The 24,803-nt window shown below is 41.2% G+C and overlaps 1 protein-coding gene and 1 long non-coding RNA gene across 7 annotated transcripts in view; one reads left to right on the top strand and one right to left on the bottom strand.

Moving 5' to 3' along the window:
• The first annotated feature begins 1,568 nt into the window (after positions 1–1,568).
• Positions 1,569–23,304, top strand: POPDC3 (popeye domain cAMP effector 3). 5 transcript variants are annotated; one of them, XM_075126607.1, is made up of 5 exons: positions 1,583–1,763; positions 13,739–13,782; positions 19,178–19,907; positions 21,402–21,510; positions 22,202–23,304. In XM_075126607.1, exons 3-5 carry the CDS (start codon positions 19,417–19,419, stop codon positions 22,511–22,513), a joined length of 912 nt encoding a protein of 303 aa, XP_074982708.1. In that variant the 5' UTR covers positions 1,583–1,763; positions 13,739–13,782; positions 19,178–19,416; the 3' UTR covers positions 22,514–23,304. The 5 variants fall into 5 exon arrangements, with proteins under 5 accessions (XP_074982709.1, XP_074982708.1, XP_074982707.1 ...); XM_075126605.1 differs by lacking the exon at positions 1,583–1,763 and adding an exon at positions 2,151–2,365; XM_075126608.1 differs by lacking the exon at positions 19,178–19,907 and having other exon boundaries at positions 1,569–1,763.
• LOC125634333 (uncharacterized) overlaps positions 22,774–24,803 on the bottom strand; it is an 18,398-nt gene continuing 16,368 nt past the window's right edge. For both annotated transcript variants that reach the window (XR_012667627.1, XR_007355881.2), the window contains exon 3: positions 22,774–23,671. This is a non-coding gene — a long non-coding RNA (uncharacterized LOC125634333). The remainder of the gene's footprint in view (positions 23,672–24,803) is intronic.

The following is a 24,803-nucleotide window of genomic DNA, read 5'->3' as shown; positions in this document are numbered from 1 at the left end:
TAAAGGTAATTCTAGTTGGTTCTATTGTTATTTTTGTTTTTAAATACCTGGAGAGGCACTCTGTGATAGCAGTTGCATATAAGTATCTAGCAAAAAGAAAAGGAGTACTTGTGGCACCTTAGAGACTAACCAATTTATTTGAACATAAGCTTTTGTGTATGCTCACGAAAGCTTATGCTCAAATAAATTGGTTAGTCTCTAAGGTGCCACAAGTATTCCTTTTCTTTTTGCGAATACAGACTAACACAGCTGTTACTCTGAAACCTATAAGTATCTAGATTGTCCAGTGAGGACAGAGATAGATGACACTTTACATCACTTTTAAGATGGAGGAGGAGTTTATAAAATGAGCTCTTTGGCTAAGCAGGCTTTGACCTGATCTGTCACAGCTGGCAGTGCTGCAGCTATATCAGGTCAGGGAAAAACATGACAGAGTTCTGAATTGCTAGGATCCTAGTAAAATCTTCAGTATTCTGGCTCTTCCACTTCAGGGCTAGTCTGTAAGTGCTTTTCACATTGGGCCTGAATAAGGAGTTTGCTAAGGTAAGATGTTCAGGATCTAGCCCCGAATCCATAACAGGTACATATTTTCTAAAGACAGGTTTCAGACTAGCAGCCGTGTTAGTCTGTATTTGCAAAAAGAAAAGGAGGACTTGTGGCACCTTAGAGACTAACCAATTTATTTGAGCATGAGCTTTCGTGAGCTACAGCTCACTTCATCGGATGCATCCAATGAAGTGAGCTGTAGCTCGCGAAAGCTTATGCTCAAATAAATTGGTTAGTCTCTAAGGTGCCACAAGTCCTCCTTTTCTATTTTCTGAACACTGTTTTTTCTTTCTTCCCTCTGTTCTGTATTTTGGCAATAAAAGTTAACTGCTTTTTGTTTACTCTGAACTGTGGTTTTAACTGTTAATTAGGAGCAATTCCTTGGCGATGCTCTCAGAAGAAACTGAACTCTGTCCTTAAGGGAGGCTACTGTCTTCCCTCCACAACTGTGCCCTAGAAAAAGTGGTGGACAACAATGAGCCCCACATCCTGTGATGAACATAATGTACTATTACAGTTCTTTTACCCTATTAAGAAGTATCATAAAACGGGGAGGGGAAAATAGAGAAGTTAATAAATGGTAGGTAATGTGTATAGTCATAGTTTTAATTATATGATCTCCGCTACCTCTGTGATGCACTGTTGCTAATTTTCACCATTTTATCCTGAGTCTTGTGATATTTGCTGTTTTTCTTAAAGCCTCACCTGCCGGAATTATGTTCTTATCTGAAAACCTAAGCTTTCCTTTAAAAAGAAAAACACCCTCATGACTCCAGAGAAAAGCTTGAAAATGTGAACCCGAGGTGGTCTAACAACCGAAGGCAAATCAGAAGAACCCAAAATGTATTACTTGAAAATATCTCATTATTTTCTTGGGGCGCCCAGCTCCTGCTTACAGGGCTATTGTTATATCCCAAATGTATACCTAGTAATTGTGGGGCAGATTCGGCTAATACCTTGCTCTGCAAATACCTCTCTTTTCTATTGCTTCTACTCACGGTGAGTAAGGGGACAAGCGCCGCTTCGTGTTAACAAAAAATCCGTCACGTTTATTTCTCTTTAAAGACTGTTGCTTATTCTCCCTTAAGACCGCAATAGCCGGAACGGCTCGCAATGGGTGCATGTAAGGTACAGCTCAGACACCCAGCCTAAGCTCACCTGGGATGCGTGCAGAAGCTGGACACGACGCTTTGCTCCCCACATCCCCTTCTCAGCAGGTTTGTATTTGCCGGGGGGAGGGCGAGCCGGGTGTCTGTTTTTTGGTCCACAGCAGAAGGCAAACGCAAAGCAGTCCAGGGGGTGAGGGGAGCACTGCTATGGGCCGCCTATCTTCTGGCTCGCTCGCGTCTATTAGGACCTGCAAGCGCTTGCCAGGACGGACGGCGCATTTCCCCTCCCTCGAGAAGCCCGCGGCACAGCCCCGCTCCAGCTCCCCGGGCGCAGGAGCTGGCCCGCCTCAACCTCAGCCCGCACCTGCCCAGCGCTGGAACGCTGCCGGCGCGAGGGCGGGGGAGCGGGGCCCCTTCATGGCCCGGGGCCGGCCGCGCAGAGCGCCACGTGGCCGGAGCCCGCCGGTGCCTCCGCCGCCGGGCAGCGGCTGGTGCTGCCCGTGGCAAGCGCCTGCGCGCTGCGGTCGCTCGCTGCCTGCCCCGGAGCTGGCGCCGCCCGCAGCCCCCTGGCGGCTCCCTGCCTATTTTAGTCCAAGCGGCCGCTCGCCGGCAGCGCCGGGGCCTGAGCAAGCAGCAGCGAAGTCCCCGGCGCCTCAGCCCTGGAGCCGGGAAACTTTTCCCGAGGCGCCCGGCAGGGGGCTAAGGGCCAGGTAAGGGGGGCGCGGGCAGGCTCCCGGCGCACGGACACGCACCCACCCCCCGCTGGGGCAGCTGCTCTTTGGGGCGGGGGGGTCTCCGGGCAGCGGCTGAAAGCGGAGCTGGAGCCGCCACTTGCCCGGAGGGACCGGGCGAAACTTCCCTGGGGAGACGCGCCCGGGCCAGCCCCAGCCGGGTGCAGCTCCCGCCCGGACACTGGCGGCCCCGAGCGAAGACCCCAGGCGGCCCCCGCCCTATAACCCCCATGGGCCCCGCTGCCCCCGGAGCCAGCCAGAGGGGGGTTGTGTCGGGGGCGGCTGCGGCTCCCGGGGTCACCGCCTGCTCCCCCGCCCCGAGCCCCCCTGCCGGCTGCGGGGTCCCGCGGCGGGGAGAGCCGGGCTGAGCCGAGCGCTGCTCTCCCCGCCGGGTTCCGCTGCCCGGCCGGGCTGCGCTCCCAGCACCCACACCCCGCCCGTAGCGGCGTCCTGGCCCCGAAGCGCCTCTCTCCTCCCCGCAGACCGCTGCTCGTGACAGTGCCTGTGAACGGGAAGCGGTGGCGTTGTCTTTGTGGCTTGCTTTAGGCGTGGTACAAAGTAACTTCGCAACACTGGATGGGATACATGAATCCAGAAGGAGGACCGCATTCCAAATGGAAAATCAAGCTGTAGTATCACAAATATTTAATATCATCCGCGGGAAATGCTTAGTTAGGAACTAAGAACAACTGTAAACAGTCCATATTAATTGCCGAAATAACGGATTTCATTGAAACAGGTGCTTTCTACATTAGAACGCCATTCCTCTGTAAAAGGCTTCACTTTAAAAGTAGAACAGTAGTGAAATGCAGTAATTTTGTCTGAAATGTTTTGAGATCACTTAAAGGTTGAAGAGCTCCCTGCTGCCTCATAAAATGTTCCATTTAGACAGAATATTGCTTGCATGACACTTGCTCTAAAGCTATCTTTCCTCTCTGATTAGTAAAGATATGCATGCAAAACAAAAATCTTTGTTTTGTAAGAATTCTGAGTTTATTTTCCCAACTGGAGTCCTAATCTCTCTACCTGATCCTGCAAATTTTCTATGTGTATAACTCCTTTTGCACATGGAGCACAGAGAGGAGTAGGTTTTTTGTGTAGTAATAGTCTTTCCACAAGAACCAACTAGGGGCCAAATCCTTCTCCCTTTACTCAGGGAAGTAGTCCTGTTGACTTCAGATTTGACTTTCTCTTGCCACCACTAAATAATTATATCTTAATTGAGTAAGAAACAGTAAGAGCAATTACATTAAGACCTGGTCTTTATATTTGCTTTTTTGCACATAAACAAAAGGAGAGTAACACAAAGCATGAGACTTTTTTTTTCTAAATAGAATGTTTTACAAAATCTTCCACAACCCACCAGCTGTTCCTTAAAGCTTTGTGTACATTTAACCTGCCAATCACTTTATAGGCAAATATTTTATTTACTTGCTCTCTTATGAAATTGAATCATAGAACCACCTGGTAATGTCATAAAGATGTCATTGATGAAATCTGGCTTCCAGAAATTAGTTTTCTTGCCATTCTGTGGATTCATGGGAGTTTAGCTGCATACATCCAAGGGAAATGTATGCGGCAGTCAAAAAAGCGAACAGAATGTTGGGAATCCTTAAGAAAGGGATAGATAATAAGACAATATATCATATTGCATCTATATAAATCTATGGTACGCCCACATCTTGAATACTGCGTGAGGATGTGGTCGATCTCAAAAAAGATATATTGGAATTGGAAAAGGTTCAGAAAAGGGCAACAAAAATTATTAAGGGTATGGAATGGCTGCCATCTGTGGAGCAATTAATAAGACTGGGACTTTTAGCTTGGAAAAGAGACGACTAAGGGGCGATATGATAGAGGTCTATAAAATCATGACTGGTGTGGAGAAGAAGTAAATAACACTTCCTTAACACAAGAACTAGGGATCACCAAATGAAATTAATGGACAGCAGATTTAAAACAAACAAAAGGAAGTATTTTTTCCACACAATGCACAGTCAACGTGTGGAACTCCTTGCCACAGGATGTTGGGAAGGCCAAGACTATAACAGGGTTCACAAAAGAACTAGATAAGTTAATGGAGGATAGGTCCATCAATGGCTATTAGCCAGGATGGACCGGGATGGTGTCCCTAGCCTGTGTTTGCCAGAAGCTGGGAAAGGGTGACAGGGGATGGATCACTTGGTGATTCCCTGTTCTGTTCATTCCCTCTGGGGCACCTGGCATTGGCCACTGTTGGAAGACAGGAACTGGGCTAGGTGGACCTTTGATCTGACCCAGTATGGCCTTTCTTATGTTCTTATGAAAATGACTTCAGTGACCAAAAGAAAGTAAGAAAGGGCTTTCACCTGTGTAGAGTTGTTGCTATCTAGGCATGACACAATACTGTGTATGATGCCAGATCTTAAAGTAGTATAGATTATCTCCAGGCAGGTATTTTATGTAGCATGCCAGTGACTCATTCAGTAACCCTTGAGTTGCATGTGCTGATAGTAAGGAAATTAGATGCTATTCAAGAGGGAAGCATAATACGACATTTTTAATTTTGAGGGAGAAGGCAAGTTTTTCCCTTCTCTTACAAGTTTTGTTGTAAGAAAATCTCTTTAAGATAAAATTTGATCAGCAGGAAATTTATTGGAGTAGGAGAAAAGGACTGTTAACTGAAACTAACTTTAGTCTATTTGTTTGTAAATTCTTGGGGCAGAGACTACTTTTTTGTAATGTGTATGGTGCGTAGAACAGTGCGTGTCTAGAAGCTACCACAGTACAAATAATAAATAATAATAGCCTGATAGTTTGATTATATTGGGATAAAGAATTTATAAGTCTCTTCTGACAATGGTAGGCAGAAATGAATCTATTAATGTACTTGAAAGTGATACTAAATGATCTCTCTCTCTCTCTGGGTGTGCACGCTTCCGTATGGAGTTGCTTTTGTGATAGTCTATATGACACTTGTTCCAAAAAAACCCTACCCCCCTGTCTCAATTAAGCACAAATTAGAGGTATATTTTCAAACCTGAATGCCCAAGTCAAGTTAAACTATTTTAGTAACCACTAAAGCAGTGGTCTCCAACCTTTTTATGCCCAAGATCGCTTTTTGAATCTAAGGGCAACCCAGGCTCTACTCCGCCCCTTCCCCAAAGCCTCACCCCACTCACTCCATCCCTCCCTCTCTCTGTCACTCGCTCTCCCTCACTCACTTTCACTGGGCTGGAAGAGGGGGTTGGGGTTCAGGAGGGGATGCAGGCTCTGGGCTGGGACTGAGGGGTTCGCAGTGTGGGAGGGGGCTTTGGGCTGAGCCTGGGGCAGAGTGTTAGAGTGCAGGAGGGGGTACAGAGTGCTGGTTCTGGGATGGGGGTCAGCGCTGGGGCAGGAGGTTGGGGTCCAGAAGTTGGTACAGGGTGCTGACTCTGGGAGGGAGGTCAGAGCTGGGGGTTGCGGTGTAGGAGGGGTTTGGGGTGCAGGAGGAGGAGCTTCCGGGAGCGGCATGGGGCTGGGGTAGGCAGGGAGTCTGGCTTAACGGCAGCCACACTGCACCGCTGGAGATCACAATCGACTGGGAGATCCTCTAGGATTGACCAGTCAATCGTGATAGACCGGATGGTGACCACTGCACTAAAGTACCGCTGTTACCATACTGGAATGTGTTTTGGAACACGTGGGATAGGTAAAGTGATATCCCATGTTTTATCATGTTTATCTGTTTGAACTGGTAGCTAACTATTTTTCCTCTTTTGTAGTCTGGCTTTCATACTGGTGCATTGTGATGAACCAAATCTCAGTGTTTACTTCTTGGTTTGGAAATAACCAACCATGCTGCATGCACTTAATTTGTTGATGCATGAATTGTAGGATTGCCAGGGGGAGCTCATATGGTTATGCAACATACAAACTAATTAATTTTAAGATGAACTGTGTTTGCAAGGTTCAAGTGCAGTTCATTAACACAGCTGTAAAACAGCTTTTAAAATATGCACTGTTACGGCTTAGCAGATTCCTTGAAAACAGTTTAAAAGCTGTAATGTGTAAACAGGAATGCCGTTTGATTTCACTTTACTGTTTTCTTTGCAAAATGCAATAAGTTTAAATCATTACATTGTTTGACCAACACAGTATGAATCATGTTTAACATATGTGAATTTTATTCAAGTTTTCTCAAGTGCAAGTAATCCACCATACTTGAAAATAAAAGATCTGGATTGTTTCATTCTGTGCCAGTAGGCTTCATGCACAATGTTCCCCCTTATCTGAAAGAACTAAAGAAAAGATGCTAACTAGCCTATTGTCTATAACTCAGATTTCTGCAAGAGTACTATGTGCTTTCTATGTGTTATTAGTCCCCATCCAAATTGGAAAAGAAACTAATGTTTTTTAAAAGAAAACATTATTTAGAATTAAAATGTAGATATCTCCAATATGGGCTATTGTCTGGTATGTTTTACAGTAATAAAGAAGCAATTATTGTAACTTACCTAAATTTTAAACAACAGTAAATTGTTAAAATTTTGAAGACAAAATATTTGTAACATCAAAAGCTTTCACTGTATATGATGCTTTTGATAAACCTTAAATAAATTATTCTATACTCATTTATTTTTTAATTCCAGGGCAGTTTAACAAGTTAGAAAAGGAATGATACAATTAAAAATAGTATCCTTGACCTTGTTTCACATACAAATTCAACTAAGCACAGTGAATTGAAAGTCCTGAGACAGAATACACATAAATACTCAAGTTTGTTTAAGAACTTGTATGACTTTCTAAACTATTCTGTCAGTCCTTGTTGTAGTACACTTCTGACATCCTGTGCTATATTATTTTTTTTTCCTCAGAAAAGTTGACCTACATTCACAGAAAAGGGCAACTTAAACTTGAAACAGGTTAAATTTTGTAAAAACAAGCTTTTATAAAGCTTACCACAAATGGAAGTGTTTCCACAATTATTGAAATTCCAGTGAAAACATTTGCTCTTAAGCAAATAAGCAGTGTTTAAAATGCAAACTTAAATGCACTAAAAATCTGAAAGTGAAACTGACCATAAACAAAAGTGAAGCTGAGTTCATTGATTTGTTCAAGCTGAGAGAAATGCAAAATATAAATGAAGGGTATAAGTGAGAGCTAAATCAAGCCAACCCATGCAGTTTTAACTAGTGCAGAAACCCACAGATCTTTCCTTCTGAATACTTAATATGCTCCAACTAAAGGGCAGTTTGCTTGAAGCCTGAATAAGCACAGTGTGCTATTGCTTTACCTCTTGACTGAATTGAAAGGACTGAAGTATTAGAAGAGCAAACAGATCACATCTTAAGTTTTTCAGAAATTAGTGTTCCCAGTATTCTGTGCAGGTGAATAATTAATATTCAAAGAATACCACAGCTAAAGTATTCTGTGACAAATATATGGTGATATAATACAGTTATGAAAACAGTAATTTACATAAGCAAAACATGTTCTGTATGGACTCTGCAATGTCCTCAAACACTTTTCTGCATATGGTTGTTTCAAATAAAATTTACATTTTTATCTGATTAATCTTTGATATGAACAGATATGAGGATAGCCCGTATCACAATTCTGGCTTAATATTTCCTTGTTTTGGGGGAGGATTAGTGGAATTAGTGGAGGGGAGGGATAGGATACAGAAGGACCAAGACAAATTGGAGGATTGGGCCAAAAGAAATCTGATGAGGTTCAATAAGGATAAGTGCAGGGTCCTGCACTTAGGATGGAAGAATCCAATGCACAGCTACAGACTAGGGACCGAATGGCTAGGCAGCAGTTCTGCGGAAAAGGACCTAGGGGTGACAGTGGACAAGAAGCTGGATATGAGTCAGCAGTGTGCCCTTGTTGCCAAGAAGGCCAATGGCATTTTGGGATGTATAAGTAGGGGCATAGCGAGCAGATCGAGGGACGTGATCGTTCCCCTCTATTCGACATTGGTGAGGCCTCATCTGGAGTACTGTGTCCAGTTTTGGGCCCCACACTTCAAGAAGGATGTGGATAAATTGGAGAGAGTCCAGCGAAGGGCAACAAAAATGATTAGGGGGCTGGAGCACATGACTTATGAGGAGAGGCTGAGGGAGCTGGGATTGTTTAGCCTGCAGAAGAGAAGAATGAGGGGGGATTTGATAGCTGCTTTCAACTACCTGAAAGGGGGTTCCAAAGAGGATGGCTCTAGACTGTTCTCAATGGTAGCAGATGACAGAACGAGGAGTAATGGTCTCAAGTTGCAGTGGGGGAGGTTTAGATTGGATATTAGGAAAAACTTTTTCACTAAGAGGGTGGTGAAACACTGGAATGCGTTACCTAGGGAGGTGGTAGAATCTCCTTCCTTAGAGGTTTTTAAGGTCAGGCTTGACAAAGCCCTGGCTGGGATGATTTAACTGGGAATTGGTCCTGCTTCGAGCAGGGGGTTGGACTAGATGACCTTCTGGGGTCCCTTCCAACCCTGATATTCTATGATTTTATGAATATTGCCATTCTATTTACTAATTTTTAATAAGGTTTTTTTCTTATTTTAATTATTTCTTAAAGCCCTCCTTAAAACACTTCCACAAAGCCAGTTCAGTACCTGCAGAAATACTACCGTTTGTTTTTTAAAAAAAATACTGTAGTGGTATGTGATCACAGCTCTTATGTCAGATATGTTGATCTCTCACTAACTGATTTGCTTCTATTGTGACAATGGAAGTTTTGCTATTTACTTCACAGGAAGCAACATGAACCCTTAAACTAAACTTTTCATACTTGGGAAATCAGATCTTGAATATTTTGATTATTATTAAATCAGAAGTTCATCTTCTAATGACAGTTTTGACTACGAGAATGGAAACAACTCAGTGAAATTGTGGTGTTCCTATATATACACTAGTACTAGGCGCTTGTTAGAGTGGTACTAAATGGCAGAAGCTTTGCAATTAATAGCACTGTTGATTTCCCTGTACTGGGGATAAACTGAATAGTGTCTGTATAGTGGCCATTGTGTAGCCCTTGGAGCTATATGTCCTGCACCTAGAGGAACTAGGAAATATCAAGGAACACACACACTGTTTGCTCTGCTCTGCCAAGTACTTTGTTCCATTAGTCTCAATACCCTTGTGGCAAAAATTACCGACAACTCTTGGCCTCCCATAATTTACAGGAATGTTTCTCCCAAAATAATGGCAGAAGCAACTCTGATTTGGGGGCCTGATCCTGCAAGTTCTCTCTGTGCAGAATTCCCATTGAAATTCCCATGTGGCAGGTTTTGGAGGACTGGGTTCATTGTGAGCATATCCAGCTATAAATGCAGAGAATTTTTTCCATGGTCTTGGAGCCTTTAAATCTTCCTGAGCAAATGGGTTCCATTGCCATGGTGGTGTACATAAGAACGGCCATATTGGGTCAGACCAAAGGTCCACCTAGCCCAGTTCCTGTCTTCCAACAGTGGCGAATGCCAGGTGCCCCAGAGGGAATGAACAGAACAGGGAATCACCAAGTGATCCATCCCCTGTCACCCTTTCCCAGCTTCTGGCAAACACAGGCTAGGGACACCATCCCAGTCCATCCTGGCTAATAGCCATTGATGGACCTGTCCTCCATGAACTTATCTAGTTCTTTTGTGAACCCTGTTATAGCCTTGGCCTTCCCAACATCCTGTGGCAAGGAGTTCCACATGTTGACTGTGCGTTGTGTGGAAAAAATACTTCCTTTTGTTTGTTTTAAACCTGCTGCCTATTAATTTCATTGGTGATCCCTAGTTCTTGTGTTATGAGAAGGAGTAAACGGGAAATAAGCAAGTGTTTTTACCACACCAGTCATGATTTTATAAACCTCTATTATATTGCCCCATAGTCATCTCTTTTCCAAGCTGAAAAGTCCCAGTCTTATTAATCACTCCTCAGATGGCAGCCGTTCCATACCCCTAATAATTTTTGTTGCCCTTTTCTGAACCTTTTCCATTTCTAGTATATCTTTTTTGAGATGGGGCAACCACATCTGCATGCAGAATTCAAGATGTGGGCGTACCATGGATTTTTATAGAGGCAATATGATATTTTCTTTCTTATTATCTATCCTTTTCTTAATGATTCCCAACATTGTTCCCTTTTTTGACTGCTGCTGCATATTGAGTGGATGTTTTCAGAGAACTATCCACAGTGACTGCAAGATCTTTCTTGAGTGGTAACAGCTAATTTAGACCCCATCATTTTATATATATAGTTGGGATTATGTGTTCCAATATGCATTACTTTTCATTTCTCAACACTGAATTTCATCTGCCATTTTGTTGCCCCATCACCCAGTTTTGTGAGATCCTTTTGTAGCTCTTTTCAGTCTGCTTTGAACTTAACTATCTTGAGTAGTTTTGTATCATCTGCAAATTTTGCCACCTCACTCTTTACCCCTTTTTCCAGATCATTTATGAATATGTTGAATAGGACTGGGTCCAGTACAGACCCCTGGGGACACCACTATTTACCTCTCTCCATTCTGAAAACTGACTACTTATTCCTACTCTTTGTTTCCTATCTTTTAACCAGTTACCAATCCATGAGAGGACCTTCCCTCTTATGCCATGACTGCTTACTTTGCTTAAGAGCCTTTGGTGAGGGACTTTGTCAAAGGCTTTCTGAAAATCTAAGTACACTATATCCACTGGATCTCCCTTGTCCCCATGCTTGTTGACCCCCTCAAAGAATTCTAGTAGACTGGTGAGGCATGATTTCCCTTTACAAAAACCGTGTTGACTCTTCCTCAACAAATTTATGTTCATCTATGTGTCTGACAATTTTGTTCTTCACTATCGTTTCAACCAGTTTGTCCAGTACTGAAGTCAGGCTTACTGGCCGGTAATTGCCGGCGTCACCTCTGGAGCCCTTTTTAAAAATTGGCGTCACGTTAGCTATCCTCCAGTCATTCGGTACAGAAACTGATTTAAATGATCGATTACAAACTACAGTTAGTAGTTCTGCAATTTCATATTTGAGTTCCTTCAGAACTCTTGGGTAAATGTCATTTGGTCCTGGTGACTTATTGCTGTTTAGTTTATCAATTTGTTCCAAAACCTCCTCTAATGACACCTCAATCTGGGACAGTTCCTCAGATTTGTCATCTAAAAAGAATGGCTCAGGTTTGGGAATTTCCCTGACATCATCAGCTGTGAAGACCAGTGCAAAGAATTCATTTAGTTTCTCCGCAATTGCCTTATTGTCCTTGAGTGCTCCTTCGTCCAGTGGCCCCACTGGTTGTTTAGCAGGCTTCCTGCTTCTGATGTACTTAAAAAAATGTTTGCTATTACTTTTTGAGTCTTTGGCTACCTGTTCTTCAAATTCTTTTTTAGCCTTCCTAATTATATTTTTACACTTCATTTGCCAGAGTTTATGCTCCTTTCTACTTTCCTCACTAAGATTTAACTTCCACTTTTTAAAGGATGCCTTTTTGTCTCTCGCTCCTTCTTTTACTTTGTTGAGCCATGGTGGCACTTTTTTGGTTCTCTTACTATGTTTTTTAATTTAGGGGTGTACATTTAAATTGAGCCTTTATTATGGTGTCTTTAAAAAGTTTCCAGGAATTTCACTTTTGGCACTGTACCTTTTTAATTTCTGTTTTAACTAACTTCCTCATTTTTGTGTAGTCCCCCTTTTGAAATTAGATGCTATAGTGTGGGGCTGCTGTGGTGTTTTCCCTGCCACAGGGATTTTATATTATGGTTGCTATTATCAAGCGGTACAGCTATATTCACCTCAGATCCTGTGCTGCACTTAAGACTAAATCAAGAATTGCCTCTCGTGGGTTCCAGGACTAGCTGCTCCAAGAAGCAGTCATTTACTACTTCTGAGTTTGTGATGCCATTTGATAACTTGGTAAACTGTCTATACTGCAGGGCTGCCCAGAGGATTCAGGGGGCCTGGGGTCTTCGGCGGTGGGGGTCCTTCTGCTCCTGGGGGTCTTCGGGGCACTTCACTGAAGACATGGAGTGGAAGGACCCCCGCTGCCAAATTGCCACTGAAGACCCAGAGCGGAAGAAGTGGCGGCGGGTCCTTCACTCCGGGTGTGTCCGGCAGCACTGAAAGACCCCCCACCGCTGAATTGCCGCCGAAAACTCTCATGGGGGCCCCTATGGGGCCCAGGGCAAATTGCCCCCCCCCCCCCCCCCCGACAGCCCTGCTATACCTTGGTATAAATAGGAAGTAAATTGACTATGCAGAAGAGAGATGTTTTGAGGGACTTTATAAGGTTATGAAGTATTTTAAATGCTTGTCATTTTGTGAAACATTTTCATACACATTTTTAATCAAACTGAAATCTGGCATAGGAGGAAACTCTATTGACTTCAATAACCCTTCAAGACTAAGAAATTTAAGGTCAGGAACTGACCTTCTTTATCAAGTGGAAATAGTACAAGTGACACTGGATTTGTGGTGTTTTGGCTCTGTGCATTAATCTTGATATCCGCATGTATGTCTTGACAATGTACTGCTCTACTTTAAAAGATAGACCAAAATCACTAATGAACCTAAGCCAATCTGTGTTTACATGAGTTGAAATACAGGAGTTACAAAAGCTTTGAGTTAACTGGTAGTGGCTATCCAAAACCACCGGAATTCTAAGGCTGCACTGTGTCAATTTTGGTTACGTAACTTAATAAATGCTCAGTGTTGTGTGAACTAGATAGTAGTACTGATCTATTATCTTATTTACATCATACAGGCAGAGTCCCCCATAATATTTTGACCACAATCTCATTAAAAATGCAGCAGTTTACTTCATAGGAATTGGTATTGTATTAATTTGACAATTGGTAGACCTGGTATTGTTGACATTAAGCTAGAAATATCTATGCTATCAAAAGTAAAATAAACCACAACATAGGACCAGGTTGTCTTAAAAAAATCACTTGTTCTGCAGTGGACTAGCAGCAATCTCATGCTCTGCCAAAGGATTTCAGAATAGAAGACTCAACAGCCATGTGCTTTTTGTCAATTTTGTTTCTTTGAGTTCAACAATCCTATATTTTGATCCTACTTGTCATGCCTAATGATCTCTCCATCTAAGTAACTTAAGAATTTTTATTTGTAGCAGAGATTACTCTTATCAACTCACTTGGTCAAAGTGCCAAATTCTGCATCTAGTTACATTTCTGTAGTAACTCCACTGACCCCAAGATTTACACTTGTGTGACTGAGAACAGAATTTGGAGAACAGCTCATCTTAAAGCTCCAGGATATCTCTTCTACAGGATTTAGGGTCCAATAGTGACAGATAGCTCCCGACTTTTAACAAAAAAATATATATATAATGCACTGTGGGTAGAAACAAAGATCATGTTCCCCACACACACACACACTCTCTCTCTCTCTCTTGCAGATCTTAGTACTCAGAGACGGGCAGACCTCCAGAACTTCTCATCGGTACTGCCTCACTATATTCTTCTCAGCTCTTCTAGATTTCACCATTTTAGCAGACATGTCTTGGAATCCTACAGCTAATGTTCCTTTTCTTAGTAAATTAAAACAAATTAAAGCTCAGCAGCTAATAAATGTGCTATTGATCTATTCCATGCACCTCTCTGAATTGTCATTTCAATGGTGGTACTTCTGAACTGCTGGATCCTCTCAACACACCAGTAGCATTTCCTCTAAGTATTGACTTCAGTGGTTCCTGGAAAATCAGTTCCATTTGATGTCCCAAGAAATGTAGTATTTGCAATAGGTTTCTCTTTTTCCTAGTAAAACAGCAGTGGAACTGACATTTAAAGTTGGGTATTTTTCACTTTTAATTACACCACTGATGAATTTTGATTTTATACTTCCTACCAATGCTAGGCTCATTTTGGATAAGTATACTTTGTTTTAAAATCTGACACAGAAGCAAATATGTTTTTTAAATTCTGGTGATCTCACAGAGCTCAGATATTCAGTGGCTTTTCCTGGAAATAAATCAAAATGAGGAAAATGAATACTGGAAGTGTTAAACAGTATGATGTATATTCTAACATGTAGGCTAAATTACAGTAGTTCTCAAAGCCGGTCCGCCGCTTGTTCAGGGAAAGCCCCTGGTGGGTCGGGCCGGTTTGTTTACCTGCCGCGTCTGCAGGTTCGGCTGATCGTGGCTCCCACTGGCCGCGGTTCACTGTTCCAGGCCAATGGGGGCTGTGGGAAGCAGCAGCCAGCACATCCCTCAGCCCGCGCCGCTTCCCGCAGCCCCCATTGGCTTGGAATGGCGAACCGTGGCCAGTGGGAGCCGCAATTGGCCGAACCTGCAGGCATGGCAGGTAGACAAACTGGCCCGGCCCGCCAGGGGCTTTCCCTGAACAAGCGGCGGACCGGCTTTGAGAACCACTAGAACTCTAATGCTTTGTTACATACTGTTCTCTTAGTAGTTGCTTTTGAGAAATTCTTTCTATATTTTCATGCTTGTATTATAAGAGCAAGTTCCTTTGTACTTGGTGTACACAAAGACACTCTTAAACTGTGTGGCTTTACTTATACTAGACAGGTTTTTTGCATGTCATAGCTGAAAAGTGTCATTTTACATGTGATGAAAAAGGAACACCCTGCACTATGCTTATGTTCCATATTGACTCATTCGGGGCCAGATCCTTCACCCCTGAAGTCAGTAGATGCTTTGCCATTGACTTCAGGGAGTACAAAAGCATGTGATCTAATTTGTGCCAATAACATTTCAAATATTAAGAAGCACTCCTTACCATGTTGGGAAAAGTTATTTGTAAGTTTAAAAAAAAAAAGTAAACAAAAAAGCTAGATCATGCCCTTCCTAGGAAGGGAAAATTTCTAGTCTATTTTGGGTATCTCCACAGGGTCACCCACTCAGTGAGGTGGAGGTGGTGGCTAGCCATAGGTCCTACATTATACAAGGAGGCTGGGGATCCATGAAAAACTCTGTAGACCACCCCCTCCCCAACCATGCTTGAAGACTTTGCTTGTGACTGGAAGGCTCCACCATTTCTTACACCAGCAGTTCTTATGCTGCCACTGTTTCCCTTGCTATGGGCATGATCCAGAGCGCACTGAAGTGAATGAGAGTCTTTCCATTTATTTCAGTGGGCTTTGGATCAGGCCCCCTGGCTTCATATTCAGACCTTCTCCGCAGGTTGTTAATTCAGGCATGAACCAACATTTACCGCTGTGACATTATGTCAGAGTTGAATTCCCTACATCAGAGAATCATGCCATCTAGCGCAGAGGTTCTCAAGCTGTGCTCCATGAACCACCAGTGGTCCGCGAGCTCCATTCAGGTTGTCCACAGATAGTTCCCTCTAAGGTGCACACGCCTGGGCAGCCGCACACGAATGAATGAAAGGCCACCCGCCTAATTAGTGGAGCTGCGTAAGCATGGTTCCACTAATTAGGTGCCTGAACCCTGGAGAAGACGCACATGTAAGGTGAGGTGGTGGCCTTGGGGAATAGGAGGTAGGTGGGAGGGGGCAGTGGAGTGAGAAGAAGGGGTGGGGAAAATTTGGGACGTGCAGGGCTGCAAAAGCCAGAGAAAGAGGCGACTTTCCCCAGCTCCAGGGCTGCAGCTGCCAGGGAGAGGACCCCCACTCCCCCCGCTCCTTCCCAGCCTCAGCTCTGTGGCTGCTGTGGCAGGGGAGAGGGGGAGAGACCCCCACTCCTTTCCGCCCATCTCAGTGGCTGCCGCGGCGCGGGAGACACCTCCCCCTTCCCAACCTCAGCTCGGGGGCTGCTGTGGTGAGGGAGAGATCCTCCTCCTTCGCAGCTCAGGAGCTGCCGTGGCGGCGGGGAGAGGGCACATCCGTTGCATTAGAAAGGTAAGACTACTGATATTAAAATAGGAGTTGTGTGCTTTTATTTGTAGAACAAAAAAAATGAAGTATATAGCTTTTATCCAGAGTGCTTTACAATAGTTAGCTAATGGTACAAACAGCATTTGGAAAGATCATTAAGTGGTCCACCGAGACCCTCAGCAATTTGCAAGTGGTCCGCACGAAGAAAAGTTTGAGAACCACTGATCTAACGTGTTCTTTGGATCTACCCACTTGGCTACCAACAGACATTCCCTCCTCCCCACGTTCCATTTCCAGCAGATCTGCCTCAACACATCTTGTTTACAGGGAGGCCTTCCCAACTAGTAGATCGTTTATTTTTGTATTTGTAGCCCTCATTTAAAAAGTTACTACTTGATATGTTTCAGCGTAACAGCCGTGTTAGTCTGTATTCGCAAAAAGAAAAGGAGTACTTGTGGCACCTTAGAGACTACTTAGAGACCCCCAGATCTCACTGTTAAATGTAAAACTCATTTGTTTTTCTTAGCTTTCTCTCAATAAGTTCTCCTCTCTCATACTCTGCAAACAAAATTCCCCCAAAATACAAATTAATCAAGCTATTGCTCCGACGAACTGTTTTGTTTTGTTCTTATTTCTGTTTGTAAATGCTTGGGAGGATCACCAGTACTACAGTGATGGGAGGCCATAGATACATAGAACACGCTTGGAAATCTGAACTGAAATTCAACCCCAACTGATAAATCCTATTAAAATATTAACAAGAATATGTTGGTACTTACTCCTACTTTGGTGTTAATGAAACTTGTATTGCACTGCTATCATCCTTGCAATATTGAATTTTGCTCCTTAAATTTTCTTTTTGATTTTTGTTTATACATGGTCCGTAGTTCAAAATATTAATAAACAGTGTTCTTGTATGTTAGCATATAATTAGTAAGGCTCTTGACATAGCTATAAAATAACCCCCACAACACACAATCTCTCCTTAATTTGAATAAGGAATCAGTCATGCCAAACTTGTCATTCCTTCAGTGCCGTAAAAGGACTGTTGCTGAATATCTGACAATTAGGGCTGTCGATTAATCGCAGCTAACTCGTACGATTAACTCAAAAATTAATTACGATTAATCTCCGTTTTAATTGCACGGTTAATAAATTTCAATTTGTATTCTATTCTTTAAATATTTTGGATGTTTTTCTACATTTTCATATATATTGTGTTGATTTCAAAGTATATATATTTTGGTTATAAATATTTGCACTGTAAAAATTATAAAGAAATAGTATTTTTCAATTCACCTTATACAAGTACTGTAGTGCAATCTCTTTATCATGAAAGTTGAACTTAGAAATGTAGATTTATTTTTTTTACATAACTGCACTCAAAAACAAAACAATGTGGGCTCTGAAATTTTAGAAGTCCACTCAGTCCTACTTTTTGTTCAGCCAATTGCTAAGACAAACAAGTTTGTTTGTTTGCATTTACAGGAGATAATGCTGCCCTCTTCTTATTTACAATATCACCAGAAAATGAGAACAGGCATTTGCATGGTACTTTCGTAGCTGGCATTGCAAGGTATTTTTATGACAGATATGCTAAATATTCATATGTCCCTTCATGCTTCAGCCACCATTCCAAAGGACATGCTTCCATGCTGATGACACTCGTTAAAAAAAGATGTGTTAATTAAATTTGTGACTGAACTCCTTGGGGGAGTACTGTCTGTCCCCTGTTCTGTTTTACCCGCATTCTGCCATATAATTCATGTTATAACAGTCTCGGATGATGACCCAGCACATGTTGTTCATTTTAAGAACATTTTCACTGCAGATTTGGCAAAATGCAAAGAAGGTGCCAATGTGAGATTTTTAAAGATAGCTACAGCACTTGACCCAAGATTTAAGAATATGAAGTGCTGTCCACAATCTGAGAGGGACAAGCTGAGAGCATTCTTTCAGAAGTCTTAAAAGAGGAGCACTTGGATGCAGAAACTACAGAACCCAAACCACCAAAAAAGAAAATCAACCTTCTGCTGGTGGCATCTGACTCAGATAATGAAAATGAACATGCGTCAGTCCTCGCTGGTTTGGACTGTTATTGAGCACAACCAGTCATCCGCATGGACACATGTCCCCTGCAATGGTGGTTGAAGTATGAAGGGACATATGAATCTTTAGCGCATCTGGCACATAATTATCTTGCAACGCTGGCTACAATAGTGCCATGAGAATGCCTGTTCTCACTTCCAGGTGACGTTGTAAACAAGAAGTGGGCAGCATTATCTCCTGCAAATATAAACAAACTTGTTTGTCTGAGCGATTGGCTGAACAAGAAGTAGGACTGAGTGGACATGTAGGCGCTGAAGTTTTACATTGTTTTATTTTTTTATTGCAGCTTTTTGGGTACATAATTCTGCATTTGTAAGTTCAACTTTCATGATAAAGAGATTGCACTACAGTACTTGTATTAGGTTAATTGAAAAATACTATTTCTTTTGTTTTTCTACAGTGTAAATAATTGTAATCAAAAAGAAATATAAAGCGAACACTGTACACTTTGTATTCTGTGTTGTAACTGAAATCAATATATTTGAAAATGTAGAAAACATCCAAAAATATTTAAATAAATGGTATTCTATTATTGTTTAACAGTGTGATTAATCACCATAACTATTTTAATTGCTTGACAGACCTACTGACAATATGTTGTTAAGAAAGATATCTAAGACAAGGAAAGTTGTGGTGTTTTTGTTTTTTGCTAGAAATGAGGTGTGCAAATTTTTAACAGTGAGAGTAATTAACCATTAGAATAACTTAGCTAGGGTGGATTTCCCCCTTCACCTTACTTCTTTAAGCCAGAAGTTATGATGAGCTTGAGGCTGGAGCCACTTGGTGAAATTCTGTGACTTGTATTATGCAAGAGGTCAGACTAGATGAACATAGTGCCCATTTCTGGCATTAAAATCTGTGAAATCTTATCTGAGCTAATTTATGCAAATGTTTGTATAAATGCTCCTCTCTTTTCTTCACTTGGCCAGATCCGATCACGTTATGGATCTAACCAAATCGGAAGGATACATGAGTCGGTGAGAAAGAACATGGACTTCTGAGAACACTAACTTCCTAGATGCTTAAAATAGAAGAGCCTAGGATTATGGTGATCAGTTACCTGTGGCTACAAAGATGGAAGAGCAATGGACCCCTCTACCTGTACCTATATAAATAAAGTTTTAGAAAGCAGAGAGAACTTAAACTGAACCAAATAATTATTTCAGCCATGGGAGATAATGAAAGTTTTTGGGAGAGCTTGATATATGCACATCCTACCTGTGTAGCCTGGAAGCAAGAGGCAGAGGGATCTGTCTACCACCTAGCTAGTATTCTATTTGTTGTTGGCTTCATGGGAGGAAGTGGATTCTTTGGGCTAATGTACGTCTTCAGTTTGCTTGGATTGGGTTTTCTCTGCTCTTCTGTATGGGCTTGGCTGGATGTATGTGCTGCTGATATATTCTCCTGGAATTTTGTCCTATTTGTGATATGCTTCATACAATTTATTTATGTAACCTACCAAGTTCGGAGTGTTTCCTTTGAAAAAGAATTCCAGGAACTCTACAGTTCTCTTTTTCAGCCTCTGGGAATCTCCTTGACTGTTTTTAGGAAGATTGTCTTGTGCTGTGATGCAGAAGTGGTTACTTTGGAGAAGGAGCATTGTTATGCTATGCAAGGCAAAACACCTATTGATAAACTCTCTATGCTTGTGTCTGGAAGGTTTGTATCAGTTTGTTCTTATCTATTTACAGGGTGGGTTTTTTTTTTTTCAAATATAAAATATAAAATATTTTATCCAAATATAAAAGTAAACAGTAATTCCTTATTTGTATATTGTTTGCTCACAATTAATTCAAGTACCAGAGATTAAATAGGTTGACAGTTTAAAAACTGTAAACATGTCCAGGAAGTCTCCCAGCATGAGAACACTTTGAGCCCAAAAGCCTAACAGCTTAAAGAACAAGGAGACTAATATTTTTTCAGACCATTGTATTATACCACTTCCATTTTTCCTTAAGTAATTCAAATAAAGGGAGTATGAGTGCATTAATCAATGTGTACACTGTATTTGTTTTAATAACATAAGAATATTTTAGAAGTGTTATCTATTAGTATAACCTGACTAATGAATCCAATGAAGTGAGCTGTAGCTCACAAAAGCTTATGCTCAAATAAATTTGTTAGTCTCTAAGGTGCCACAAGTCCTCCTTTTCATTTTTCTGACTAATATGGGAAACAAAATTGTTCTACACCGTTTAGCAGTGAATGCTGTGTTTATTTTAATAGTGTATCATTACATTATAGCCTAGATTGTACCTGGCTGCTTCATGGGTGTCCAAGGAGTGGAAAAAGGCATAAGAAACAAACAGCCTCCCTCTACGACAGCTGGGCACAACTACTGTCCCTACTAGTGTCTGCATGAGTGCTAGCTATGCTGCAGGGGTAGTGTCCATCCCTCCACATTGGCCAAACATGCAGGGAAGTGCATGCTACACTCCTTCCTGGGGTACGATAAAAGACTTGCACCCCCATGCCCATGGGAGATGAGAGCATTAAGCCCCATCCTGAGTAGCCCTCAGAGAGGCATACAAGGTCCAGTTGAGTCCTAGATAATTTTTTAACTCATGAAAATCTTGGTCTGTGGAGGACTAGGCCATTCATACAGAGACCCAGTGTCTCCATGCTATTCCCCTGGCCTTAATCACAGCTTCTGAAACAGCATTACCTTGCATGGGAAAACCATATATGTTACATGAGGGATGTCACCCCAGAGGGCTACCATACCCCCTCTCACCTCAGCCCTCTAAAATGCAGAGCCACAAAATAACAAAGGGGGTTCTATAGGTCTTCGAAGAAGAAGGTGAATCATGCTTTTTCACCATTTCTATGTATATCCGCCATATCAGGTCACCATATGCCTAACATTCAGCCCTTCCACATGCCAGTCACCTTTAGAATGATCTTGCCTTGAGTAAGGACTATAGGATTTGAACTTTAGTTGCTTGCTTGCTGTTTTGTGTGTGCTTGTTCCAACTGCATATAAAAACTTAAAGAAAACAGTATGAACAAATCAGCAGAGACCCCACTGACTTCAACTCCCTATACTGAATATTAAAGTACCTCACATCTAGCTGCTGTTTAATATTAGAAGTAACTTACTATTCTGTCTACTTTTATGAGTGCAATATTGACATATCCACTGTATTTTGGTAGGATCAGAGTGACAGTTGATGGAGAGTTTCTGCATTATATTTTTCCCTTTCAATTTCTGGATTCTCCTGAATGGGATTCCCTTAGACCCACAGAAGAGGGTATTTTCCAGGTAAAACATGAGGGGGTTTTGTGTACTACTTTAAACTGTTGCATAGTTAATTACTTTAGAAATTAATGTACTGTATTATTTTTGTTACTGAAAATGCCAGACTTGAGTCTATAGGGGAGGGAGGTCTGGTTACTCAATTGATTGGTGAGGTCTGTATTCTGTTGGTATCTCCTTTCTATTTAGTTTTATATTGTTGCTGCAAAATCTGATTGCTTAGAAAAAATGATTGTGTTCGGCATTTCAGAATTAGACTGCCTTTGTATTCTGTACTGGTATTTTTACATTTTGTCTAGGCTGACAGCTAGAGAACTTCCGGATCCAAGGAAACTAGAAATTCTTGGTTTCTTCCCCACCTGTCCTTTATCTGCAATGAGTCTTGGGTCATATTCTCAGCTGGCTTAAATTGACATAGCTCAGTTAACTTCAACTGTTGTAGATACAGAGCAGAAAGAATAAGGCACATGCACAGGCAGCAATCCAAGAAGCGCTAGTGGCACTTTCAGAGGACTATTCGTAGGATTTCTGTGGCCAATTGTCATAAATCCTGATTCTGCAGTTTTTACTTATGCAGCTTTCCCACTGAAGCCATAGGAGTTTCTTCTGAGTAAGAAGAACAGGCTTGAGGCCTTCATACAATTGTATAGTCAACATCAGCACACCAGAATTTAGCTATTTTTAATCTCATTTTCAGGTAACTCTTACAGCAGAGACAGACTGTCGATATGTGGCTTGGAGGAGAAAGAAACTGTATTTGCTGTTTGCTAAACACCGTTTCATCTCACGTCTGTTTTCAATTTTAATTGGGAATGACATTGCTGATAAACTATATGCCTTGAATGACAGAGTGCACGTAGGAAAAGGACTTCGATACGACATCCGGTTACCAAACTTCTACCAAGTGGCAGTACCAGGGACACCCAAAGTGCAACCTGCAGAACAACTTGTGAGCAATTCAAGACAAAAGTTCACTAACTTTGGAAACTGTGACTCTTCTAAAAAATAATAAACACAAAAAATGATAAATTAAATAGGGAAATACAAGTTGTTAACAGGAAAATCAAGCTGAACAATACCTAGTAAAGCCAAACTTGATTGAAAGTGCCATTTACTTTAGTTAAAATAACTTGCATCCCTTTTCTCCCTGCTGAGCCAGCTGGTTGGCTTGTACATTTTGACTAATTATGCATTATGATTAATTTCTTTTGTTGGTCTTTACTTTTGGGGGGGGGGAATGAATCATGAGGGGATGAAGCTTTATTGTAATTGTGGTGCCTTCTGTGGTTTGTTTTTTTTTTTTAAGATATTTGCATAGCGCTCTTGATCATATGTATTCCAACTTACTTGTCATAATGAATTATGGAATACAACAAGCAAGTTATTTTGAGTTCCTTGTTACATTCATAATTACAATATCTGGACCTGGTCTTTTTTTTAAACCATCAGAAGCTTAGAGAAGATTACTTTAAAAACATTTTTTAAGTCAGATTGTCTTGTTTTCTTTTTTTAAAAAGGGAAATGACAGAATGTGAAATGCACAGTAAGACAACTTTTTTTTTTCTCCATTCAGTCCATGAACAGTTGATTTCTCTGAGGCTATAGGAAAGAAGCATTACAAAAAACACTAATGTAATTGCCGACGTGAAAAAAAAGTAAAGCAATCAATGTAATTGCAGCAAAGTATATAATAGGAAAAAAATTGTGTAGTGCTTTTAATAGAATGTGATGCTATAGTAACTAGACTTAAAAGGTGTAAGTGCCAATCATAATGTAAAATAAATACTGTACAACAATCCATCACTAACACATTTAAGTCCGAATTTTACAGCAACCCTTTCAGCCAGGTTTGTCATAAAGCGACACAAATCAGTAAATACATGGGGCTACCAACATAAAACAGCAAACTATTCTTCTTAGTAGTGAAGTACTCCTATTCAGCTTGCAAAGTCACTTTTCTGTGCCTATAAACTTTTTAATTTAAAATACATCTTCTCCCTAGTATGTGTGGGTGTCTTTAATAGTTTGAGGATTCAAGATCAACATTTGGTTGGGGAAAGCTAGTTTTATACTTTTTCCAATTGATCTTGAGGTCATGGTGCCTTTGGGGAAGAGGTGTTTGAATGTCTTTCTTAACTTACTTCCTTGCTCTATGCTTGATGCATGCCTGTAATCAAAAAGGGAAAACCATTACTATTTTATGAGACAATATTAATGCTTGATACATATCAAGGTAGATTGCCTTTTTAATATTTAAAATTTAAAAAAATTGCTCTAGGGCTTGGGAGGAAAAGTTAGTGCCTGCCTTTTTGCTTTTTTTTTTCTTCTTTTTTTTTTTTTAAACTAGATCTTACGAGTCATTGGTGGAGGTTCAAAGCAGTTGCCACAGTGTCTACCTTTGAAGGTAATCTTACTGTGTAAGAGAGAAACTCTTTCAAAAACACATTCATCCTGGAGCCTGAGTCAGTAGTTTTCAGTAAGAGTGGCTTTACAGAACAAACCAAATAAATCCATGTATTTTAACAAAGTTATTACAAGTGATGAAAAACGTATATATTGTACATCACTCAATACAAATAAAAGTAGCATTGTACAATGCAAGAACACATTCTGCTTTTAGCTTTTGTCCATTTTCTAGTGAGAAATGTGTAGTGGTGCCATGTGATATTGCAAATCTACTCGTGTATAATGGGGGTAATCCCAAATTCATGCTAATAACCTCTTTATTATGTATTCCCTATGTTATACCACATGATGTCACAATGTCCATAAAATTACTTTGTTTCTGTAACCCTGTGGCAATACCTGCAGCCATTTAATTAACTAAAAGATGCTGAGTCCCTAAATTAATTTTGGAGCTGAGGATGTACAGTATTTTGCAGGAGGTGGCTTGCACCTCATATAATTGGGTTCTCTTATTGCTCTGTTGACTTCTCACTTGTGTTCTGCCAACTCATCCATGTCCGCCACAACTATCAAATATCTCACTCTTCAGATAAACTTTCAACATTTTTTTTTAAAGTACCCCAAAATTATTTTTTCCTCACCAAGTCTGATGTAGACAAAAACCCAGGATTGAATATGTCCATTGCCATATAACTTGTTTTGGACCAATAAGAGATTTTACAATATTTTATGACGCCCTAGGACTAGAAATGCCATTAGAAAGCTAGTATTCTAGCTTTGACAGATATAGACAAAGCATTGATTTATTGCTCTGTTAGCCCTTAAAATCAAGACATCCTGACTTTTTCTTTTTTTTTAAAAAAAAAAGCTAATTTTAAATAGAGGTTTTACAA

Source organism: Caretta caretta, chromosome 3 (genome assembly GCF_965140235.1).
Source record: "Caretta caretta isolate rCarCar2 chromosome 3, rCarCar1.hap1, whole genome shotgun sequence".
Taxonomy (NCBI): domain Eukaryota; kingdom Metazoa; phylum Chordata; order Testudines; family Cheloniidae; genus Caretta; species Caretta caretta.
Note: the sequence above shows the minus strand (reverse complement) of the source record. Positions and strands in the feature narration are given on the sequence as shown.